The 22,082-nt window shown below is 39.7% G+C and overlaps 1 protein-coding gene across 1 annotated transcript; it reads right to left on the bottom strand.

Moving 5' to 3' along the window:
* Positions 1 to 756: 756 nt before the first annotated feature.
* olfm3a (olfactomedin 3a) lies at positions 757 to 20,768 on the bottom strand (the record flags this gene model as incomplete). Its single annotated transcript, XM_083901706.1, has 6 exons — positions 757 to 1,434; positions 1,618 to 1,724; positions 2,595 to 2,814; positions 3,842 to 3,997; positions 4,373 to 4,516; positions 20,649 to 20,768. The coding sequence occupies 6 exons, from the start codon at positions 20,766 to 20,768 to the stop codon at positions 757 to 759; spliced, it is 1,425 nt and encodes a 474-aa protein (XP_083757832.1).
* Between the last annotated feature and the right edge of the window lie 1,314 nt (positions 20,769 to 22,082).

Here is a 22,082-nt window from a genome sequence, read left to right as displayed (position 1 = left end):
GGATTGGCGAACTGTCCAGGGTGTACCCCGTCTATCGCCCTATGTCAGCTGAGATTGGCACAGTTCCCGTCCCCTACGACCCTCATGTGGATGATAAAGCGGTAGAAGATGGACGGATGGATGTAGATGCTGATCATTTCTCAACCAGATCATGATAGATATCAAGTTTACCAGACAGTACACCTTTTAATGAAATGTACAGTATATTTTTATTTTAATGAAAATGCACAGATATTCAATGGGTTTTTCTTTTTTATAAAAAATACAAATGTTTTTTTTCCACATAGACATACATTACAACAATATTGTACAGGCCCATCTTTAAAAGACTGCATACTACATTTTACAATCATCAAATATGCAGGAGGCTGTCTTTCAGTTTTAAATATTTTTTTGTTATAAATAGGCAGAAATGCAAACACTGTTAGCAAAACAGACCTGCAACAAAAACACATACTGTACATGTAACTGGAAATCACAGGTAAAATGCGAACATGCAAAAGCTACCAAGATTCTTTGTCTGGCAGAGCCAACACATCAAATAAGGCAAACCAGTCTGAGCAGCAGCAAATTAAAAAAAAGTGTGACAAAAATGTTTTCCACTAAGGTATCAAGTCATTAGTGTCCATGCTCAATCCATGAATGTAGAGCCACAAATCAGAGATACCATAGTTCAGCTTGACCACTGTTTATTACATGGCCCTTGTTTCACATATGGTGCTTTAGCTGTGACCGTTTGGAAAAATAATGTGACGCCTAAGAGTCATCGTCAGTTTTTATGACATGAAAGAGGGTGACGTTAAATATGACCTGGTGTCCGTTGTTCCACGCATACAGTGCTCTCTCTCTGGCGTTGTAGTCAAGCATGGAAATATGAAAGTACTGGTTGTGGAACGGGATGTCTATGTACTCGTACGATGAAGTCTTGGTGGAGTAAGCGTAGTAAACCTTTGCTCCTGATAGGTGGGAGTTGGTGATATAGAGTGTCCCGCAGATCATGAACGATTCGCCTGCGTTCCTTTTGGAATATTCGGTGTTCCAAGTCTGCAGGACCTGCAGGGTGTCGGAGTCGATTTGGGAGATGACAATATTTCCAGCATTTTGATTGGTCGCGTACACAACCCACATACCCAGTTCGTCCGCCATTACATCAATGTCAGAGTATCCTCCCCATGTATATGGGTACATGTTGTGGAAGCCTGCAAACTCCAAGGCTCTCTGGGCCAGCACACTGCCCGTCTCAAAGCTGTACTTGACAATAATGTTGCTCTGGTATTTGTTGTAGTAGAGCGATCCGTTGTAGACGATGTGATTGGTTCCCTCCCATTTAAACGGCAGGCTGTAGGTGCGAGAGACCACGCCTGCCACAAAGTCGTCCATTGTCTTGTACTCGCGCACGATCTTGCTGTTGGTGTAACTGTCCATGTACCAAACCTGCATCAAACAGAATGAACGAGAGAGAGTGAAGCTCACGTCTGAAAACTAGTCTTTAAAATTATTAAATATATGTATAAAAAACTAAAATATGCCCGTTCTGTGATACAATCATTACTATCTTCAGACATTTTACACAATTCACAATTCCCCAGGAAAGCACTGCTGCTTTTAATAACTCACCCTGTTGTTTCTGGTTGCTGCTAGAGGATCAGTCATCCATGCGCCAAACCGGGTTCCAGATGTCTTTATTGTTACAGGTCCAGTGATTTTCATTAATTTCCCACATGCTGTTAATAAAGAAATGCAGCGATAAGATGTGCTGTGGTGCTTTTTGTCTCTAACTAGATTTCTCAAGCCAATTTCATGCATTTGCCACCAGAGAGTCTGTCCTCTGTGCATACTAAGATAGCAGCGGCAGCAGCAAGCTGCTGTATTTAACTTGAAGCAAAATGCTGCAACTGCTTTTTGTTATCCGAAGGTTACTCAACTTCCCAGTCATGTTTTTGCAAGTAAGCTATGAAGCCTTTAAAAGGGTGAATGCTACTTTTATAGAGCTTCGTCTACATTTCTAGTAATGAGCAGAATGTTTTGGTAAACTACAAGTGATTTTAATTCAAGCAAAAGTGCATGCTGTTGGTTGTTAAAAACAATACCACTAAAATGTGGTCCAGTGACAGTGTTCATTAATCTTTGTAAAACAATGAGCAACACTCCGAGACCCACTTTCTCCAGCTATGGCATTAATGGTTTTCTAAGGTTTTTCTTCACTTTGTCTTTTATGGGTGCTCTAACAGCGCCTGTTTGCTGTGCGAAAACCCACATGATGTACAACATAATGACCTTTGCTGTGGTAGAGGATATTGAAGCCACAAACAACCTAATATTATGCCAATTGCAGTACAAGATGAAGATTAGGTAGCTTGTTATTTTGACCAGTTTTTGTTTACTTGTTTACTAAAACAACCATACACCATGCAGACAAAACTTTTTATATGACCACAATTATGGCTGTGAAATCATTCAAACATTATTTAACTATACACATTTTGTGTCGTTGTCAGTGCAATGATAAGGGTGTAGAAAACAATGCACACTTGCATGAATATAATACTTAAATGTGTCATTTTAATCACATACTGACTGTGTTGACTACTTACTTAGTTTGCCCATGCAGTTGCGAAGCCTGCTGTCCAATCGCAGGACTCGCTGATATAGCTCGTCATAGTCATAGGCCCCAAGTTCCTCCTGGATACTTGTCAGCACGGCCGACAGGTTCCTGATCTCCTCCTTGAACTGGGAGATGAGTGCAGCATCCATCTTGTACTGCTCCAGCACGGGGATCAGCGGCTTCAGCTCGTCCATCTTGTCCTTAAGCTCCTGCCAAGCAACAAAGGCAGCAGCAGAGATGGAAAACAGAGGGAGGTGGAAGAGAATGGGGAGGTGTGAGCATATTATGGGAAACTATGATGTGCTGCTGCTCATGCAATTTTATATTCCAGTTTGTTGGTTTTCAACCCTGGCTTTATTTGTGATGTCTCTGCCATGTTGTTTTTCCAGCTCATTCGGAATCTATTATCTTGTAACACGAGAGATTTCCTCCTCTCATACTGACTGTAATCAGACAGAGGGCAAATGCAGCAGCAAAACATCCTCTGGAATAAAAATGTTGGTGCTTTCTGAATGAGAAACATTCTCAATATTTTGAGTTTATTGACTAGAATCTTTATTTTGATGTCCACAAAATGCTTTTGTTCGTGCATCATATTCAAAGCTTCTCAGATGAGTGTGTTAGTTTGCCATCACACGTATACATTTTGGAATATAATATATTTAATAAGATATTTAATATCTTCACATTGGTAATGTCACACCCACAGTGCCTCATGCTCACTGGGTTAATTATATTATTACCGACTATGTTAATCTCAAGGGGGTTATCAGCCAAATGCATTTTTAAACCATACTCAATAAGGTTTCCAGTTTCTCATTATCGCCTCAAGCAATTAACTCTAGCACCGTATTTATTCAGAATTTAACATCTGAGTTGTTCCTTACCTTGCCTGAAAAATAGAACTTTGAGGAGAAATAAATGACCCACTGGTCCACAGTGCATTAACATTAATCAATTAAGAGTAAAGAAGTGTTATGGTCATGCACTCAGTAAATGAAGCAACATAATTACCAGTAAGACCAGTAAGAATTATTTGTGCTCGATTCACCCCTACGGAACAATACAATTTCTTCATTCTTCTTTCTACATGACTCTGTTTTGAGCTGTAATTAATACGGAAACAATATGAATTTCACCTGACATAAAATCAATTCAGATAAATAAAAGTAAATAGAAACTGTCCGCTGAAAATGTGATTAGACAAGGCTATTATGCAACGTGGCTCTACAATACCTGGAAGTTTCTAGCCATGATGGATTTCCTGTCATCCTCAATCTGTCTGAACTTGGTCCTCAGGCCCTTCATCTGGTTCTCCATCTTCATGACATATTGGAAATCCCTCTGAGTTCGCAGGTTCAGCACCTCAATGGACTGAGACATGTTCTGCACCTGGAATAAAACGAGCCCAGACAGAATAACTGAACAATGCACAAATTGGACTATTAATAGTTAATCCACCTTCCTTTCACTGTAGCTAATTGAAAGGCACTTTGATGGGGTTTTCCCTAGTGAACCTACGTGCGTGCCTGAATGTGTAGCAGGTTATTGTTGATAAAGCACAAACGTGGCAGAGCCTCGCAGCCGTGTACCTATAAGTCTCATGATAAAACGTGTGGTTTTAGGAAGAGGATGATGCACCTGGAAAGAGCACTAAAGAATTCTTTCATCTTTCCCATCATTTATATGATCATGCCTGCTTGTGTGTGTGAGTGTGTGTGTGCGTGTGTGTGAACACTGCACAGGGTGATAAAATATCCCCTTTACCTTCTCTAGTAGCTGACGGAGCTGCCTGCTCTTGGCATCTCTGGAGCACAGACTCTGTTCTGGTGCCACCACTGTGCAGATACAACGGCCATCAGCATCCTGGGCCGAGCTGTAAACCTGCCAGCCTTCCTTTGGGCCGATAGTCTGCAAGCACAACCAAATACACACACGCACAGTTTAGACCAATATACTTACATATTCTGGTTTGAAAGCTATTAACGTCGAGTAATTACAAACATGGCAGGAAAGACATTCTACTAATGCGCACCTCCATCACTGGTTTACAGCTACACACAAACCATTCTGAAGTTAAAGCACCAGTGTGAAACTTCTGTTCTTCTGCCAAAATACATCTACCCCACACCTCAGGTGAGCCTGAAGAGCTTTCTGAAAGTTTAACTATTTCTACATTTATTTCAGTAACTCCCTAACTCACGTTTCCATGAGAACCAGGGTTGATTCTTTTCCCTAAAGTTGCATTTTTAAAAAAATTTTACCAGCTCACTCGTGTTTCAGAGAGCTGGGGATGATTCAGTGACCTAATGTTTGCTAACATGCTTCCACCTTCCCTGTGTCGGTCGTGATGTAAACTCTGTGTCACCACAGACATGAAAAGAAAACACTGCTATACTGAGAAATACACCCAGAGTGAGATTTGTATGGAGCTGATTCGTCTGCATGTAACAGACATTTTGCCTATTTTCAAAGTTACAGACTTACAGCTTTAAATGTTTATAAATTGTACATCTTCCATGGTCAACAACTCTTGGGTCAAAAGTAGTTAACACACAAACTATTATTTATTTTTGTTTATTTATTTATTTATGTTTGTCATTCCAATTGTACCATAAAACCTAGAACTTTCAACTTTCAATCATAAATATTGTCATACTAAAGGTGCATTATGTAATAAATCTAAAGCAACTGGCCATAAAATCCTCCTAATATGTCACAGAGACTCACGAATAATGTTCATATGCACAATATTTGCATTAAAAAAATATTTTGCAGACTGCAAATCATGTTTATGTTTTGGCATGTGGTGCCACCTACCGCCATCTACCAATCATTGCAGTCAGTAGAGTCTCAGCTGTTGAGCAACCGCCGGTCAGAAAACGAAACCTAAAAGACCGCGGTATTTTGAATTTGAATGTAGTAACCGTTTTTGGCCAGATTCTTACATATGGCACCTTTAAATTGAAAGGCGTGCTTCTAACCAATCTTAAACTTTCCTTTAAGTTTAATGACTACTGTCAGTAATATTTAGTTGTTACTGTAGAGCTCTCTTAGTTGAATGATAAGTGACCAGAGTCATTGTTCTCCATTGCCACAAAGTGTTTTAGAACTTTCAATGTTGGCTAAGTTTAAAGTGTAAGTGCTTTTACTTAATTATTCATAGGAACTGTACCCATGCACTTTCCAGCGATAGAGAGATTTGGCTTAAATCAAGTAAAAACAGACAAACAAGCCCAAAGACGCTGACTTGTCTTTTTCATCCACTGTAATCTGAGCCGGATATTAAAAGAAGAGAGGTAGATGTTGGGGGAAGAAAGAAGGAAGAGGATTTGACTGGGAGGGAAAGCCATAGGCATACAGGTAGATATGTACATCACTGCAGAGAAGAAGAAATGTGGCAAGCATAACACGACGATCCATCTCATTGATTTTAATTGCCTATAATTTGATGTCTAGCTGTTTTATTTGGATTTTGTTATTTGAGTCTGTTATATATCTGCTTAAAATGCCATTCATGCCTTTAAAGGTGTGAATAGTGTGACATGAACACAAGCACCTTTCCCTTACTTATGATTGATTGCAAAGACATAAGAACAATGTAATCACTTACGTCCTGATTGCGTTGATCTGATTAAAGTGAATTCTTACTGTTTCATGATTGTGCACGGAGAACTTTGTGTTTAACCTGTGAAGTTTAGCCATTGTGGTGTTAAAACAAAAGTATTTTATTGATTGGACTGGGTTTGTTGGTATGGTATGACAAGTCATTTTTCAATATTTGTTTTCTCACTATGTTAGACAGAAGATCCTGGCTCCAAGGCTACAATGGTTTCACAAAGCTGAACACCAAAGTCTGGTCATTAATCATCCCCATAAAACAGCATCTAGCAGCTCAAAGCTCTCCCTAGCCACCCAGCAGAGTTCTGCTGTCTGCACAGGCAACACACACACACACACACACACACACACACACACACACACACACACACACACACACACAGTTACATATCATGGTATGCACTGCACACACAAACACAAACAGTTGCCAAGACACATTTCATGTTTCTTATGCTCATTCTTGATCTCAACAGTCTACCTTTGCCAAGATTTGACTCATGGCTTTCTGAAAGCTGATATATAGTACTCATCAATATTTTGTTGGCGGGTAGTTGCCAACAAACAATATTCTGTGCCAGTGCAATATGTTTATGGTCAAAATCAGAGAAGCAAAGCAAAAAAATTTCATCAAAGAAAGGGCCCTGTGGGCCTGAAGCTACGTCTTTCCGCGTTTCACATGAATAAAAAAAAACAATCATTAAATGCCTTGGTTCAAAAATGTGCTTCCACCAGAATCAAACCACCTGTTATTACCCATTACATGTTTTTTTTATATATATATAAACATGTATATATTTGGATAATTTGCATCATCCCCCGAGCTTTCGCTCCATATGTTTGCCTTCACAAAACATTCACACTCTGCACAATAAAACCGAGACTTGCAAATTAAAGTGTAAGATAGCTTAAAAAGTAAAGCACCTCCGGAGGGGTTTTTAAGGTTTCCTCTTTCAGAATGTAGAGGAAAAAAAGGGCAAAAATTATACGTCCTATGCCGTCTTTTCAACGTGACTGACCTCCAAAATAAAGATGCACACAGGAAATAAAACACGTGTCACAGTGTGTCTTGTGGTACTTAATTTTTTTCCATCTTCAACATAACTCATGAGGACTTGTTTGACGATGAATTTGTTTGGATGAATTTATATGATACTGAATAGAAAAATGAGCCATTAGATGTATCATATACTTTTCCAAACATCTCAAGAAAAAAACAGAGAGAGCAAAATGTATCTCCAGACAGATGAGTATGGACGTCCGAAAAAAGGCAATGGATTTCCTTGAAGTTTTTTCTCTGTATCATTAAAAAAAATTGTGCAGAGTTTGTCAGGCTTGTGAGAAATCCTCAACTCAGGTGATTTCTTTCTCTCTCTCATAGCATTTCTCACTTTCCTGACATCTCCCTCTGTCTGTGGATTTAACTTGGGTTTAAATTGAGCCACATTGTTCCAGCACCTTGCACTAATAAGTAACAAGTACACATTCTGATGGTCTGGTGGACTTAGCAGTTTGCCTTCAAATAATTGAAATACTGGAAATATGTAATTGAATTGAACACCTGCATCTGGCACTTCCTGTCCTGTATATCTATATTATTTCACCAAGCTCACGAAAGCTTGTCTAGCAGAACAAAAACCACTCATTACATGCATGTATGCAAAGGAAAAACATATAGTAATGTCACATAATGCCCCAACACACAATATATTGAACTTCTGTTGAGAGTAAACAAAAGCATTCACATTCAATACCTAATAAATCTTCATATTTTCCAAAAAACCCAAAGAAGACTTTCAGGGCCACCGTAGATCACTTATATTATGTCATCATACAACATAACACAGTTGACCAGGTATATAAAAAACAATATTACATACTATAAAAAATATGACCTCCACTATAATATAAGTCACAGCTGACGATGAGACATTCCACTAGCCACTCATTATGAATGATCATGACTTTCTTATTTTTACTGCTGCATACAAGGTCAGTCACAAATAGGGACTAGACTTTCCGTCCCTATTAATGTCGGACTTTTATGAGGCAACTGAATTGAACTATAAATTACCTCAAAAAACCTTCTCTGCCTCAGTGAAACCAGGAGTGACATTTACGGTACTGTATATTATGATTAGGCCAATGAGAAATTACTAGATGACAAGAAAGAAATGAGGTACTACCTGACATGAAATGCTCACATTTATGTATTATTTTCCTGCCACAGTGTGTTTGTGTCGTGTGATTTAATTGTAAATACAAATTATAAATTAACATTCAGTCCTATTTTTTTTGTTAATGTGGTGATCCTTTCTGGGTGTGGGTTTGTAAGATAACAGTCCAGTCATCGTTGATTATTAAATTGATTAATCAGCTAATTGTATAACCCAAAAAAAACCCATACACGCTCAAAATATGCAGCCTAGAAGTGCATCTTCAAACAGCCTGGCCTATATCCATGCCCTCTTTGCTCTTCAGTGATGTGATGTAGTCCTTCACAATGGAGGACATAAATAAGCCAATCTGTCCAACACTCTTAGAAATAACCTGGAACCCTTTCGGAGGGTTCCACCAAGAGTCCTTTTAAAACCCTTTATCCAGGAAAGGGGTTTTAAAGGGTTCTCTGGATCGAAATGGTTCTTACTGGAACATTAGTGTTTTTCAGAAGAAAATGGTTCCAAGTAGATATTAGCCCTTGTAGAAGGACACTTTTGGAACCCTTATTTCTAAGAGTGTAAGCAAACGATCATGCATTAAAGTATTTCTAGTTCTATGCCATAGCAATGAATACATATGCAGATTCAGCTGTTAGACTGCTTAGCTTGACTGGAGCTCACAGAGAGTGGGCTAAAGAGGTAAGAAAGCAGCGGAGTTAGCAGAGCTAACAGAGTTGGTGAAGGCAACACACAAACATCTGTCCTCACATTCATCATTCTTGGCACAGATCACTAAAACAGCGAGATCATTTACTCTATGAAAAAAAACAAAAAAACAATTATCAACACTTGATTGATTGAAAACTGTGGCACCATCATCAGTTTTTGTCGACAACATCTAATCATCGTGCACCCCTGTATGGAGCTACAGAGTTCTGTTTGGCTAAACCCAGGTGTGGGTATAGCCTCATTATCACGATCACCAAAAACAAGCCAGCCAGACGTGTAGTATAGTCATGAATAAAACTCTGCTGCCCATTTTTCACTTGCTCCAGAGACCACACCATCCCTGTCCGTTTTGGACACCCACTGCCTCCTCATCCCACATAGCATTCAGTTTAAAGTCCTTCTCTTCACACACAAAGCCCTCAGGCCCTCCTCCTACCTCAAGCTCCTTTCTCCACCTCACAGGGCAGAATACCTGTGGTGACAGAGCTTTCTCCATAGCCAGCCTCTCTCCTTGGAACTTCCTCTCCAAACCCTCAGAGATTATACTGTTATACTACTGTTACCTACTATTACTATTACACATCTGTTCTGAACAGCTTTTATTGTAGGTTTATGTGCTATGCTTTCTTCTGCTTTTGGCTTCTCCCTTCAGCAGATCGTCTTCCTCCATTTCACCCTACATTGTTAGGTGTGTTATGCTTTATCGGTTTTAAGTTCTAGAATGTGTCATTTTATGCGTGAGTACATTAACATTTTTTGAAAACACGATTAAAGAGGGTGTTGGGGTGGTGATGCGTGTTGGTGTATCAGATAGTTTTGCTTCATTGTTTTTTTATGCACCGTATTCAGTTCAAGTTAAAAAGAAATGTTTGGTCTTCTTTGTGTTTGATGCTGTTGATAAAAGAGTAGGAATCATTCTGAGAATGGTCCGGACCATTTGATGTTATTTTCTACTCCAGCAATTTTATTACTGAGTTTAACATTTCAGTGAAATTACAATATGTATAATATTTGAAATATATTTTTTAGTGCTCTGTGCACTACGGCTCTAGCATTCTGTTTAATGCTAAGATGATCTGTTTTAGGCCTTTCCAAGATTTACAATTCACCTCTATGTGTTTTTATGTGTATAGCCTTCTTATGCTAGTATCATAATGGCTGATTCCATTATCTAATATGCAGCAGTATGAGTGTGGCAATGTAAACATATCCCCAGAGGGAACCCATTGGTAAGAGGCTGGAACAACAAAAACCCATAAAAGACTGGCGGTGGTCATCAGGCCAAAATCAGTCTGTTTTGAATGTGTCCTGGATCATGAGTATGAGGGATAACCATGACTCTTAATAGCATGGAGAGCCAGAAATGCTACACATGGTGATCTATAGCGTAGGTGATGTATGGAAATTACTGTTAGAAGTCAAACATCACTGCTAGATGTCTGTGGCTATTGTAGAACATCAACACTGGTGAAGGTAATTTTCCCCATGCTTACATCTTATTTGAAATAATGCTCTCCTTACCTTTTTATTTTAATCTGCAGGTTAACATTGTATTAAGTGATATAAAAACCAACAAAACTAAATCTCATATCACAGTAATACCACCGTCCTGCTTGCCATTGACAAAGACCTAAACAGAAGCTATCTATCAACCTGTCCAAACAAAAAGCCACCCGAGTATTGGAGGCAAATGAAGTGGAATGCGCATGTCAGTGGTGTAACTGATGATCATACTTCTTAAATGAGTTAACATTTTGGCTCTAATGGCCAGGGAAGATGAACTCTCATGTGCAGCCAGCTCTGTAACCAGACTAATGCAGACATCTACGACAACAAAGACAAATGGTAACACCCCTTAACGCAACAGCAACAGCAATCCAGGCAGCAGTAATTCTGAGACCAAAAAGGGTCCCAGACAAAGATACTGAGACAGAGATGCTGCATGCTCTAGAGGGAGGGAGGGAGCATAAGAGAGAGCCATCTTTTCTTTCAGATGTGACTGTGATGAAAGGCCTGCAGGGAGATTAATTTCCTAGAGGCGTTCCACCTTCTTGGCTTTTTTTTAACCTCAGCCAAGACAAGATTGAATAGATAATTGTGTGTGAGCGTGGCATATTCTGCCCCTGACCATCTCTGAATGAGCGCCGGCTTTATCTTGTTCACACCTTTGTGCTTCCTCTCCAGGGTGTGCTTCAATGAGTCATCTGACTGAACAAGACAACATGTCAGTCACAGGCACCATGGAGGATGGTAATAGACCAGTCATCAAATGTTGTTGTCAGTGGAGTCGAGCCAGTGGACACCTCCAGACCACACCGCATGGAATATGCATTCACAGGCAGAATACAAAGTACCTGTGGTAGAAATATCTTTACCAATAAGTGCACTAACTGTGTGAAGATTAAACTGGTTGCTCTTGGGAAGTGTCCACACACAACAGAGGTCAAATACTTTTATGTGATGATAGTTCTTGAAGATGTCCACAGTCTACTTTTTTAAGTGAATTGTAAAGATTGTGATATTCATGGCATTTAAACCCAGTCTACCCAAGTGGTGCCTGCTAGTGGAATCACCCATGAGACGCTGAACAATTTTTAAGCCTCAAAATGTGCAATTTGGCACATTGTTGAGGTTTTGTAAATTGACAGACACCAGCTGTGAATCACACTGGTACACCCTCACTCTTACGTGTTGTGCTTTATCGTGTTTTCCTCTAAACAGGAACACATTTCACAAAATTATGCCATTGAAGAAGACCTGAAACCAGTGATAGAGACCATTAACTCCTCAGGAAAATGTAAATCAAATGAGAAGTGAAGTCCTGAAGACTTCCATTCAAACTTTTCTCCAACCAGTGGTGTTGCCCTCTGGTGGTTATTCAGCGTATTCTTTGTGGTTGTTCTAAATTGGCAAACTAGAAGACTATGTCCAATTTTATTTATGGTCTATGGGTCTGCCCTAATCTCACAGGTTCCCTCTACATACACACAAATACTGCTTTCTCAGTGGCCATGTCCCGCTATCACAGGGTCTTTCATTCCTGGCATAATTGTTGGCATACAATCAATTCAATATGAACAAGCAGCATGGAGGAATCAAAACTATTGCCAAAATGGACCTGGAAACACCGACAGGAGTGTCAGTCTTTCTAATCTTGACTGTCACGCATTTCTCGAGGCAAAGTTTACTAAACCTTTTTTTGAGTTGATGATTAACATCGCAGGAGGTGACACAATAAATCAACTCCCATCAGCACCTTTAAAAGAAGAAGCATGCAGAGAGCAGAACAACACTCATCTGCATCTCACAAGGCCCTGAAACATAAACTGTTATTGCTGTGCGACACATCAGAGACTTGAAAAAATATGATTAAATCAACAGGTGATTGAAGTGTCATAATCTATCGAGCTAAGAATATGTCGCTATTCATAGCTGTGGACACTAATGCTACTTTGTTTGATCTACAATCGCCTTGTTGTGTTTTTAATGGAGCATGCATGTCTAGACAGGAACTGGATAAATCTGCCAAAATACAATACAATTTCTAACACCTTAAACTAAAAGCTTTACACTTTTGGGATGCATTTTACCCAGCAATGCCCTAATTTGTACTTATTACATAACTGTATTAAGCTGGTCTGCCACCCTTTTTTAATTAATGCTTAGTTCAAACCTGTGTCATCAACATGCACTTGTGGTGGCAGCCTCTCAGGTATTGTATGTGTTGTAAAATAAAAGCATAATCATTAGTACTACATAGGCCTTTACATCGTTGAAAAGGACATTGCTGCCACATTAATGCCACAGTGTCTGCATACGTTGGCAGGGTCACACATTACACAGTGTTGCAACAGATGTGGTTCACTTGATTATTTCTTGCTTTTTAGCAAATGTTGAATTCCCCTCCAATTATGTTCAGCAGTGTTGTCAGCGTGCTAACCCCAACCCCGCAGCTATAAGAGTGTGTCCGCTGGCTTTCACCTGTGCAACAAATGCAATTATAAAATCCACTAGGATAAAACTTGCAGCACGAGAATGTGGCTGCGGACTCTTCAATACCATCACATTAGTATGACCAGTGCATTCCAGGAGCTCCTTTGAAGTTGGACTGCAATTTATTTGCTGTAACTACTTTGCTTTATACTTTTACTTCAGTTAATGACTCGCTCTCAGCAGTTCGCACAGAATGTGGCTAAATGTGTAACTTCAAATAAAGGGAGGATAAATGGGCACAGTGCTGTAAATATATAGCAGTCAGCTGCAGAATTTGGACTTAACAGTTTGTCTGCGGCTACTGCTGCAGAGAACACTGGGACTGCTCTCTATTGTCTATTACAGGAAAACTACAGTGTAGACTGTTTGCCAAACCTCTCCCATGTACAGAGACGCTCCAATCATAGCCCAGTAGCCGAGCATTAGGACTGTCCAGATTTTGGCATTTCTCCTCATTCTGAATTAGAGGACTGTGTTATGAATGCACTCTGCATCAGTCCACTCAGCAATGCCAACTTTGTAGTACTTACTGCACAACAACAACAAAAAATTCCCTGCAGTCCAAAACAAAATTAGCCCCAGAAAGCAATATTAAAGAGGCTTCTTTTGACAAGACCCTTCCAACTACAAACAGGGCAAGTTTTCCTATTTAAAAGACACAAATTGTTTTTGTAGTTGCAAAAGTCTCCCACAGTATTAATGCACAGCCAAGACCAACGGGGGAAACACAAATGCAAATGTGCAGTGAGAAATGTTTTATTCCCCACACTAGCACTTTTCATTCACATGGGTTAGGACTTATTTCCAGAGGCAAATGATAAACAACTAAACACATGACTTGTCTCTATAACATCATGACGCAATATAATTTGCACACAGGCCTGGCTTTAGGCATAAGCATGGTAGAAATAACGCCCTACCAAATATTTTAACTGCCTCACATTCCATAATTAAAGTGTATTATTCTATGGCTTACGTTTTAGGTATATGAAACTGTAGATTGTAGCTCACAATCCAAAAGAGCACTCATAGAGTGCATTTCTATGCACAGTTAAGTCGAGCGACGACCATAGCTGGGCTTAACTGTGCATGGAGTAGTCCAGCATTTAATTGAACTACTGTCCTTGTCTCACTATTTGAGCACTAGCAGGGAATCGATTTATTGAATGAAGTTTGTCTCACTCGGCTATTCAAGGTGGCGATATTATCCCCTGTCAGAATAGACATCAGACATTTCCCAGTTGTCCTATTACGTCACAGATCAAAATAACACTATTTCCTGTCTTTCAAACTTCAAATGATTCATTATTTAATCTGACGGAGCACAGATTCAGCGTCTTATGTAAAGGTCCTGATAGAGTACTCCTTATATATCCGTGAAGAGTCATGAAGTCTGGCAGTTATTGACCAGTCAATATCTCTTAATGCCACCCCGCCCCATCAAAGCTGTCCAGAAGTGGGCATGAGTACGCATCATTCTGTATTTTTCAACAAAAACAACACAAACGCAGTCTCACGTGGCTACACATAAACTGCCAGCAGCAGATAATTCTGCTAAGTGCTGATGTCCACTTTAATGAAACAGTGTGAGCACAGACAAGGACAGTAACTGGAAGTATCTTCACGGATTCAAAGGCACTGTTTGTGTTGACAACACATCAGCCTGATCTCTGCAGACAGCCGTTAGCTGGTGTTCCCTGCACAGCGGGGACAGACACCACACACTGTTCACTCCACTTCCACAGCCTCACATCTTGCAGCCACAGAGGCTCAGACGAGAGCCTTTTTCGATCAATGCTCAGAGTCGGCTGAACACCCCCAGTCAGGTTCATACTGTAACTGCTTCATAGAGCAGCCATCATTTGTATCAAAATGTCTTTATGATGCTATAATAACTTTACAAAGTTGACTTTTTGGTCCACAGCTGCAGATATACTTGCTTACTGAGAAAAAGACACAAAGCAAGATGGACAGTTTGTGCAGACTGTCACGTTGCAGATTTATGGCTGTTATTCATTTTTAACAATGTTCCAAACTCAATTGTGTACCTGAACTCGTTTTTCTTGAAGTGACTCAACTGTTTGTGATTGTGTTTGTCTCTAATTCAACTACATTTATTGGTTTTGAATTCTACATCTTTGGTGAAATTGTGTCAGTTTCAAATGTCTATCTTTTTTTTCTTCTTTTATTGGACAGTACGTGGAGACAGACAGGAAATGCAAGAGCATAGTAAGGCCATGGTATGCAGTAAAAGGTCAATCCAGACAGTCTTATCTTTACAACCTGCCTTTATGTCTGCAGAATTTAGATGTACCTGCTGAATCAAACAGGTCGTTTTGGGGGCACTGAATTTCATATCAGAGGACAACCAGGAGACGAGGTAAAATGAACTACCACCATGTTTTATTCTATATTAAATTATTGTAAAAATGTCATTTTTTTTAATGTATAATTTAAATTGTATTTGGCCCGTATTTTAAAGGTCAATTTTAGAATATTTTAATGTTTTAGTCAAGTAGATTCATAGAACAAATTATGATGATCTAAGTAATTCTGCCTTCCACACTGGGGGAACTCTTCCCAGCTATGAATAAGAAGACTGTTATTGTCTTCCTCTGTCTGAAATTACAATGTCAGAGCAGTGACTGCCTATAAAGATTGAGGCCATGGTAGCATTTTTTTTATGGGAGAAAATTCCCCATATAGGCAATGCTAATCTGCTCTGTATGGCGAGGAAGTGTCACAGGGAGGAGCCACAGTGTCAGAGGACCACTGTTACAACTGCTCGATTAATCACAAGTCGGTCTCAGCTGTCAGTCATGAAGTCCCACCTCATTATTTGAAACTAACTAATTAAAATTCAACAATCAGTGTAATAAGAACTACCTAAATGACAGAAACCATATCTTGAAAAAAATCAGTCAGTGTGCACATAGTCAGGACTGTCTCCAATGAAACATAATGCAGCCAACACTAGGTGGTCTTTTTTACAGTCATTGCTTTAAACATTTATAGGTGATAAAATCATGCCATGGTTATCATATACACTGCATCTGTATTGTGTGAGCATGGACAGCTTAGCAACAGTAACCAAGGGAAATGGGACTGAGGGAACAGACTGCGAGGCATTAGTCAAAAAGTAAGCCTGTGAAACTCCTATCAAAGTACTTGACATTCATCTTAATCTGCCTTCTATTTAAAACTAATTAATATGGGACCTAATAAGTGATATTACATTTTATGTTTGCTTGTAAGAAATTAACAAGCACGGCTCGTAATCATCTCTCAGGTTGATTGAGTACAGTATAAATTTATCAAGACCACAAATGTCCTCCATTCCTCTCAGGTCCTTTCAGCTCTCGTCCAGTGATATGCATCTGCTATGGAGAATGCTTGGGTTGTAATTATAGTAATCATAAAGGAAACAGAGAGAAAGAGAGAGAAGGCTGTAACTGTGCCCTTGGTAGTTTTAACATCATGCCTCAACTACTGTAATTATTCTCATACTGTTATTAACTGAGTTCACCCAGAAGAGAAAAGAAGAAAATGAGGGAAAGTTTTTTTTTTTTTTTCTTAAAGTAATGTTAGTCATATATAATGGACAGCCATAGGCATTTCATAATTACTAGTGTAGTACATGTACAATAGATACTTTTGATAGATACACTATGTGATTAACAGACGGATGAATGGATTATCTGTTGGTGCTGCAGTGTGTGTGTGTGTGTGGGGGGGGGGGTGTGTGGGGGGTGTGTGTGTGTGTACCATTGCACACAATGGTGCACAAATCACTTGCCACCTAGATATTTGTATACAAGAAGTATGAGCTAGAAGAAGGAATGTACCGACTTAATGCATAAGTTTACCTATGTAATTTTTAGAATGTTATGTTATCCAATCATAACTTCTCTATGTTATAATAGATTCATATATTCAAGTTAGGACAACAGAATGCTCATGAAATGAATTACTTCTTGTACTTGCCACTGTGACTCATAATAGAATTCCAGCCATGTACTGTACATCACACATCTGTGCAAATTTTTCAGAAGTGACAAGCAGTAATCCATCACAGTAAATTTGTTGACATTTTATTACTTATGAAAAGAATGAATTCCCTTGTTGGACAAAACTTAGCTACAGCTCAGACCAAAAACTCTCAAAGATGTGACAGAAAACTCATGACAACCTCACACAGACTCAAACAGTCCAACATCTCTGTAAGTGTGAGCGTGAGGAAAAGCTACCATTCACCCTGCTATTGGTGTGAGCCAACACTGCTTCTGCTACCAGTGGACGCTCTGTCTTTATTTCCACTCCATCAACTCTGACACGCCCCTCGCTGCTCCAAACATGAAGCACGCAGCATCACAGCTGAAGACTTTGCTGGCAGTATTGAGGCTATGTTTGCTTTGTTTGTGTTGACACATAGTTAGAGGGTGTCATCTTTAATTTGGTCTCCAGTGGAAACAGCGATGTGAAATATGAATCCTCCAGAGTGTGTGTCTGTGTTTTTTTTTTTTCCCCATCACTAAATGTTCATGTGGATGTGTAGGTGTGTGACCATAATAGCTCTCATCTTTTATTATAGCATCTGTGCCAGGCTGATATTCCTACCCAGCCTGTGCGTAAGACTGTCATAAATGCTAATGCAAACTAACACAGGCAATAAACAATAACTTCAAAGAATGGCTTTTGGGGTTTCACTTGATTAATGAGCAGCAGAATGCCATTTAAGTGAGCGAGTATCATCTCCACGACAGCAAATTTCCATTTGTGATCACATAATTTTTGTGTGTGATCAAAGTCTGACGATGTGACTTACAATCATTGTCAGCAGCTGAAGGTGAGAGTAAAGTTGAGACTGTGATAAAGTACTAAAGGACTGTAATTGCATGTGAGAGGGAGTCCATGTGTGTCTTCCACCTACTCACATTACAGCACAGAGGCTGAACACCAACTCCACCCACTGGTGTCACAACCAAAGCCCAGGGATAAACAAACCCTCACATTACTCTGCTTTGTGAGGATTGAAGTTTTTTTTTATTATTATTCTGCAGTTTTTTTCTTGATAAGATTTATGGTGTTATTTCCTCGTAAATAATTCAATAAATACTGGTAGTATTTATTGAGTCCATTATTTATAACATTTATTGCTTTGTGCGTGGAGGTGGGGTGTTTTATTGTGTAAAGCAAGTTGAAAGAAAATGATTGATTGACTGGTGTACTCTAAGCACCTGTTTGTTGGATTCCATCATATCTCAGAAAGCATGGAATCAAACATTCAAGCTCATCACTCTGCACTCTAGATGTGAAGTTCTACTAACATATGAATAAAAAAAAAAAAGAAAGAAGCTTGTTAATTTCCGGTATTACCACATTATAAAAGAGACTAAGAATGTGAGAAACCATTAACGAAAAAAGAAACCTTAAGTATAAGCAAACTTTAAAAACTACAGTAGCTGTTGACGGCTGGATTTTAAAGTGCCATCGTAGCATCAGACTCTAAAGTCTAAAGTCTATTATGTATCTCATGCTGCTCCAATCAATAAGTCCGTCAAGGTGCAGAATATTATGTGTCATCATAAAACACAAATTCCAGCCATCATCATTTTGATTATGATGAGTGTAACACAGTGTCGTCAGCAACCACCGTGTAATTACTCAGCTGGCACAGACCATAGAGGAAAAACTAAATTGTGCAAATTTCTTATTTTTATACAAGGATTCCCTGGGGACCGGTTGTGTATACTGCAGTGGCGATGTCTGCCAAACTGGATCATGCCACACCACGACAAAAGGAAATCCATACCATTAGCTCTTTAGGTTAAGCCACTTAATTCAGATTAATGTGAGATTATTTTAATAGAGCTAAAACATCACTGTGTGTACGTGTGTGTGTCTGTCTGTCTGTGTGTATCACCAATAACACATAATCTTAAATGCCAACAGGCAATGGCAGCTACCCCTTACTGAAATGAGTTAAGCCTTGTGTACATTGTCTGACAGCCTGTGAGTGACAGCTTAATAATTTCCAGCGCAGTGTAATACCATGAAAGGTTTGGCTTTCCAGATAATTTTTAAACACTGAAGCAGAAAAGGCCTTTGGGGCCATGCTACCAATTTGCATGCAGCTCCCACTCAAGCAATATTTCACATTCCCCAATGGCAGCAGTGTATTCATTGACATAATTGCAACAGATGAAAGTGAGGATCTGAACAGAATGATAGTCATCCGAGGCATCACTGCAGGAGCACAAGGTAATGACAGAGAGGAGGTACAGAACTTTTTTTTTACTGAAGATTCAACCAATTTTTAATACAATGCTTAATCTACAACATTTCAAGCAAATTACTGGAATCAAATAGCTTCTCTTTATTTAGCCTTAATATCTGAAATCATGTATAACAAGGATAGCAGCCTCCTCACAAGCCAAATGGACAAAAACTACCATGAGTTCAGCTTCTGTACATGTCTCACAGTGAGGACAGTATCAGGGATCTGGACCTCCCTCTCTGTTCGCTGCTGCAAAGCCCCCACACACCGTGCAGTGAAGTTTCAGCACCAGATAGTGGACAGCTCCTCACACCCCCACTACCAGGAAAGCTACTAATTTATCCATTAGTTATGAGACTGAGCCCAGTTGTCAGCCTCTGTCTCAGTTATTCAATCTTCCCCCCTTAGCACAAAACATCAAATCACTGCACATTGCATTCCATTTTCCCCAAATCCGTTTGGAGTTAAGCAGGGAGACAAACCGCACTGTATAACAGGCAGGCAGAGGAGAGCAAAGAGGTTTTCATCACTGAGAGGCAATCATGCTCTTGCAGAACTGATATCATCCATCACAAATTCATGCACCTTATGTCTTAAGCATCGAAGTCTTTTACACAGAAAGAGTCAAATGCACTGGGTCTCTCATCCTGTATCAAATCCAGTTTAGTTTGGAACGATATTAGATCCACAAGTGGGCTGTAGGTGGATGATTGGTCAAAAATTTCATTATTTCAGCTTGGGTTTGAATTTGCTGCATTATAAATAACACAATGCTTTTCAAGATGCTGATTCAATGTTGTGCTAATTGTTGGAAACAAAGCTGGAAATGCAGATTTTTTTTTCTTTTATAATATATTGGAAATACAATAATAATAAAAAAAGGTTAAAAAATGTTTGTTGATTCTTCATAGCATTATCTACCAGGTGCCGTTGCATTTTTTTTTATAAAGTTAGAAGCCTTACAAATACTGCTTTTTGTGGGAATATTAATAATTATTTTAAAATTAAATGTACACGAACGCAAATGCGCCGATGTGAAATAAACCCACCCCGAAGTGAAGTTCTCGGTGTGGCTTTTTAAACCCCCTTAAATCTCGTCTGAATGCATTGCTCTATCATTGACTGTAAACGAGACGACATTAAACTGTGGCACTTTAGAATTAAGTTTGGCATAACAGCCACCTTGCGTGAAAAATGACCGCGTACCTCGCTCCCATACCAACGGAAGGGGCTGAAAACGGGCAGAGAAAACGATAAAGCAGCTCACCATAGAGGGATATAATCCGAAGATGGTCAGAGAAAGGACAGGGTACAGGACACTCAACAGGACCCGCATGCTGACGGGCTCCGGCCAGCCACTTCTCTGCGAGCTGCAGTCCTTCAACATAGAGAGAGCGCTCTTGTCCTGCTCTTCACCTCAGCGCCTTTCTGTCACTGTGGAACCGCAGAGAGAGCGCTCCGGCTGCGGACACAGCGACCACACGTTCACCGGCATTACAACCACCGCTCCCCGGTGTTCCTACTGAGGGCAGTGCTGAGGAAAAAAGTTTTGAGGGGGGAAATATTCAAATCATTCAGACTGGAGGGGGGAGGGAGGCGCCGAGGATGTGACATCACTTTATCTATCTATCTATCTATCTATCTATCTATCTATCTATCTATCTATCTATCTATCTATCTATCTATCTATCTATCTATCTATCTATCTATCTATCTATCTATCTCATAGATCAATCTGTCCGTCCGTCTGTCTGATGGATCATTTGTGTATCTCTCTGTCTGTCTTGTTTTGTCTGTCGTCCATCTACCCTGTCTTGCTGTGAAATAGATCGATTTGTCTATCTGTCCATCTTTATGTCTGTCTGATTGATTGATTTGTCTGTCTGTCCGTCTGTCTGCGGTGACCTTCAGGTTAACCTTTCGTATTTGTCAATCCTCCGAAGTTTAATTGATTTTCTTTGCAGCCACACTTACTTACTACCACCCTGCAGTGATTGAAGACTGCTGCCAAAACTAGTGTTTCACCGTATGTTTCTCACCTACAGTATATAATGATTATTATTATTCTAATAATGCACAGTGTATACTATACCTTATACTATATATAGTCAAGCTCGTCGGGGAGGGAAGCAGATGTGAATCAGTCGAGCAGCAGGTGGACGATGAGATGCCGCAGCAGCCTCGTGTGGTGATGCAGCCTCAAGAATACATACAATACATATACAAAGATTCAATGCCATGAGATGTGGAGCCACTGACAGTTGGTAGTGAGCTGCATGTTTGACTGTTTTCAGCTGTGTGTGATGCAGAGCCATGGAGGTGCATTCCTGTGTTAAGTCACATTTATTTATGCTGCTCAGTACACACATATTCTTCAAGCTGGTCAACAACCTGTAGAGTATCATGACCCCCCCCCCCCCTCCATTGTATGCACAGCCTGGTATGTAACGAGGAAATACACAAGACACAAAAATCAAATTTTTTTTATCTTCCTCCATGTCTCTGTCAACTCTCATACATTGTCTCGTTTTGCGTTTCCCTGTGTTGCCACTTTCCTGGTCTCGTCGGCTTTTAACTTTTCTTCATTTGTGTTCTGGTAGAATTTCTAAATTGAGACAACGAGCTGTCACTACAGACTCCTCTGGTGGTTTAAAAGCTCGTCTTTTCTCTTAACACGTAATCTGTTGTGAGGCTTACATTG

Source organism: Microchirus variegatus, assembly GCF_963457635.1.
Source record: "Microchirus variegatus genome assembly, chromosome: 15".
NCBI lineage: Eukaryota > Metazoa > Chordata > Actinopteri > Pleuronectiformes > Soleidae > Microchirus > Microchirus variegatus.
Note: the sequence above shows the minus strand (reverse complement) of the source record. Positions and strands in the feature narration are given on the sequence as shown.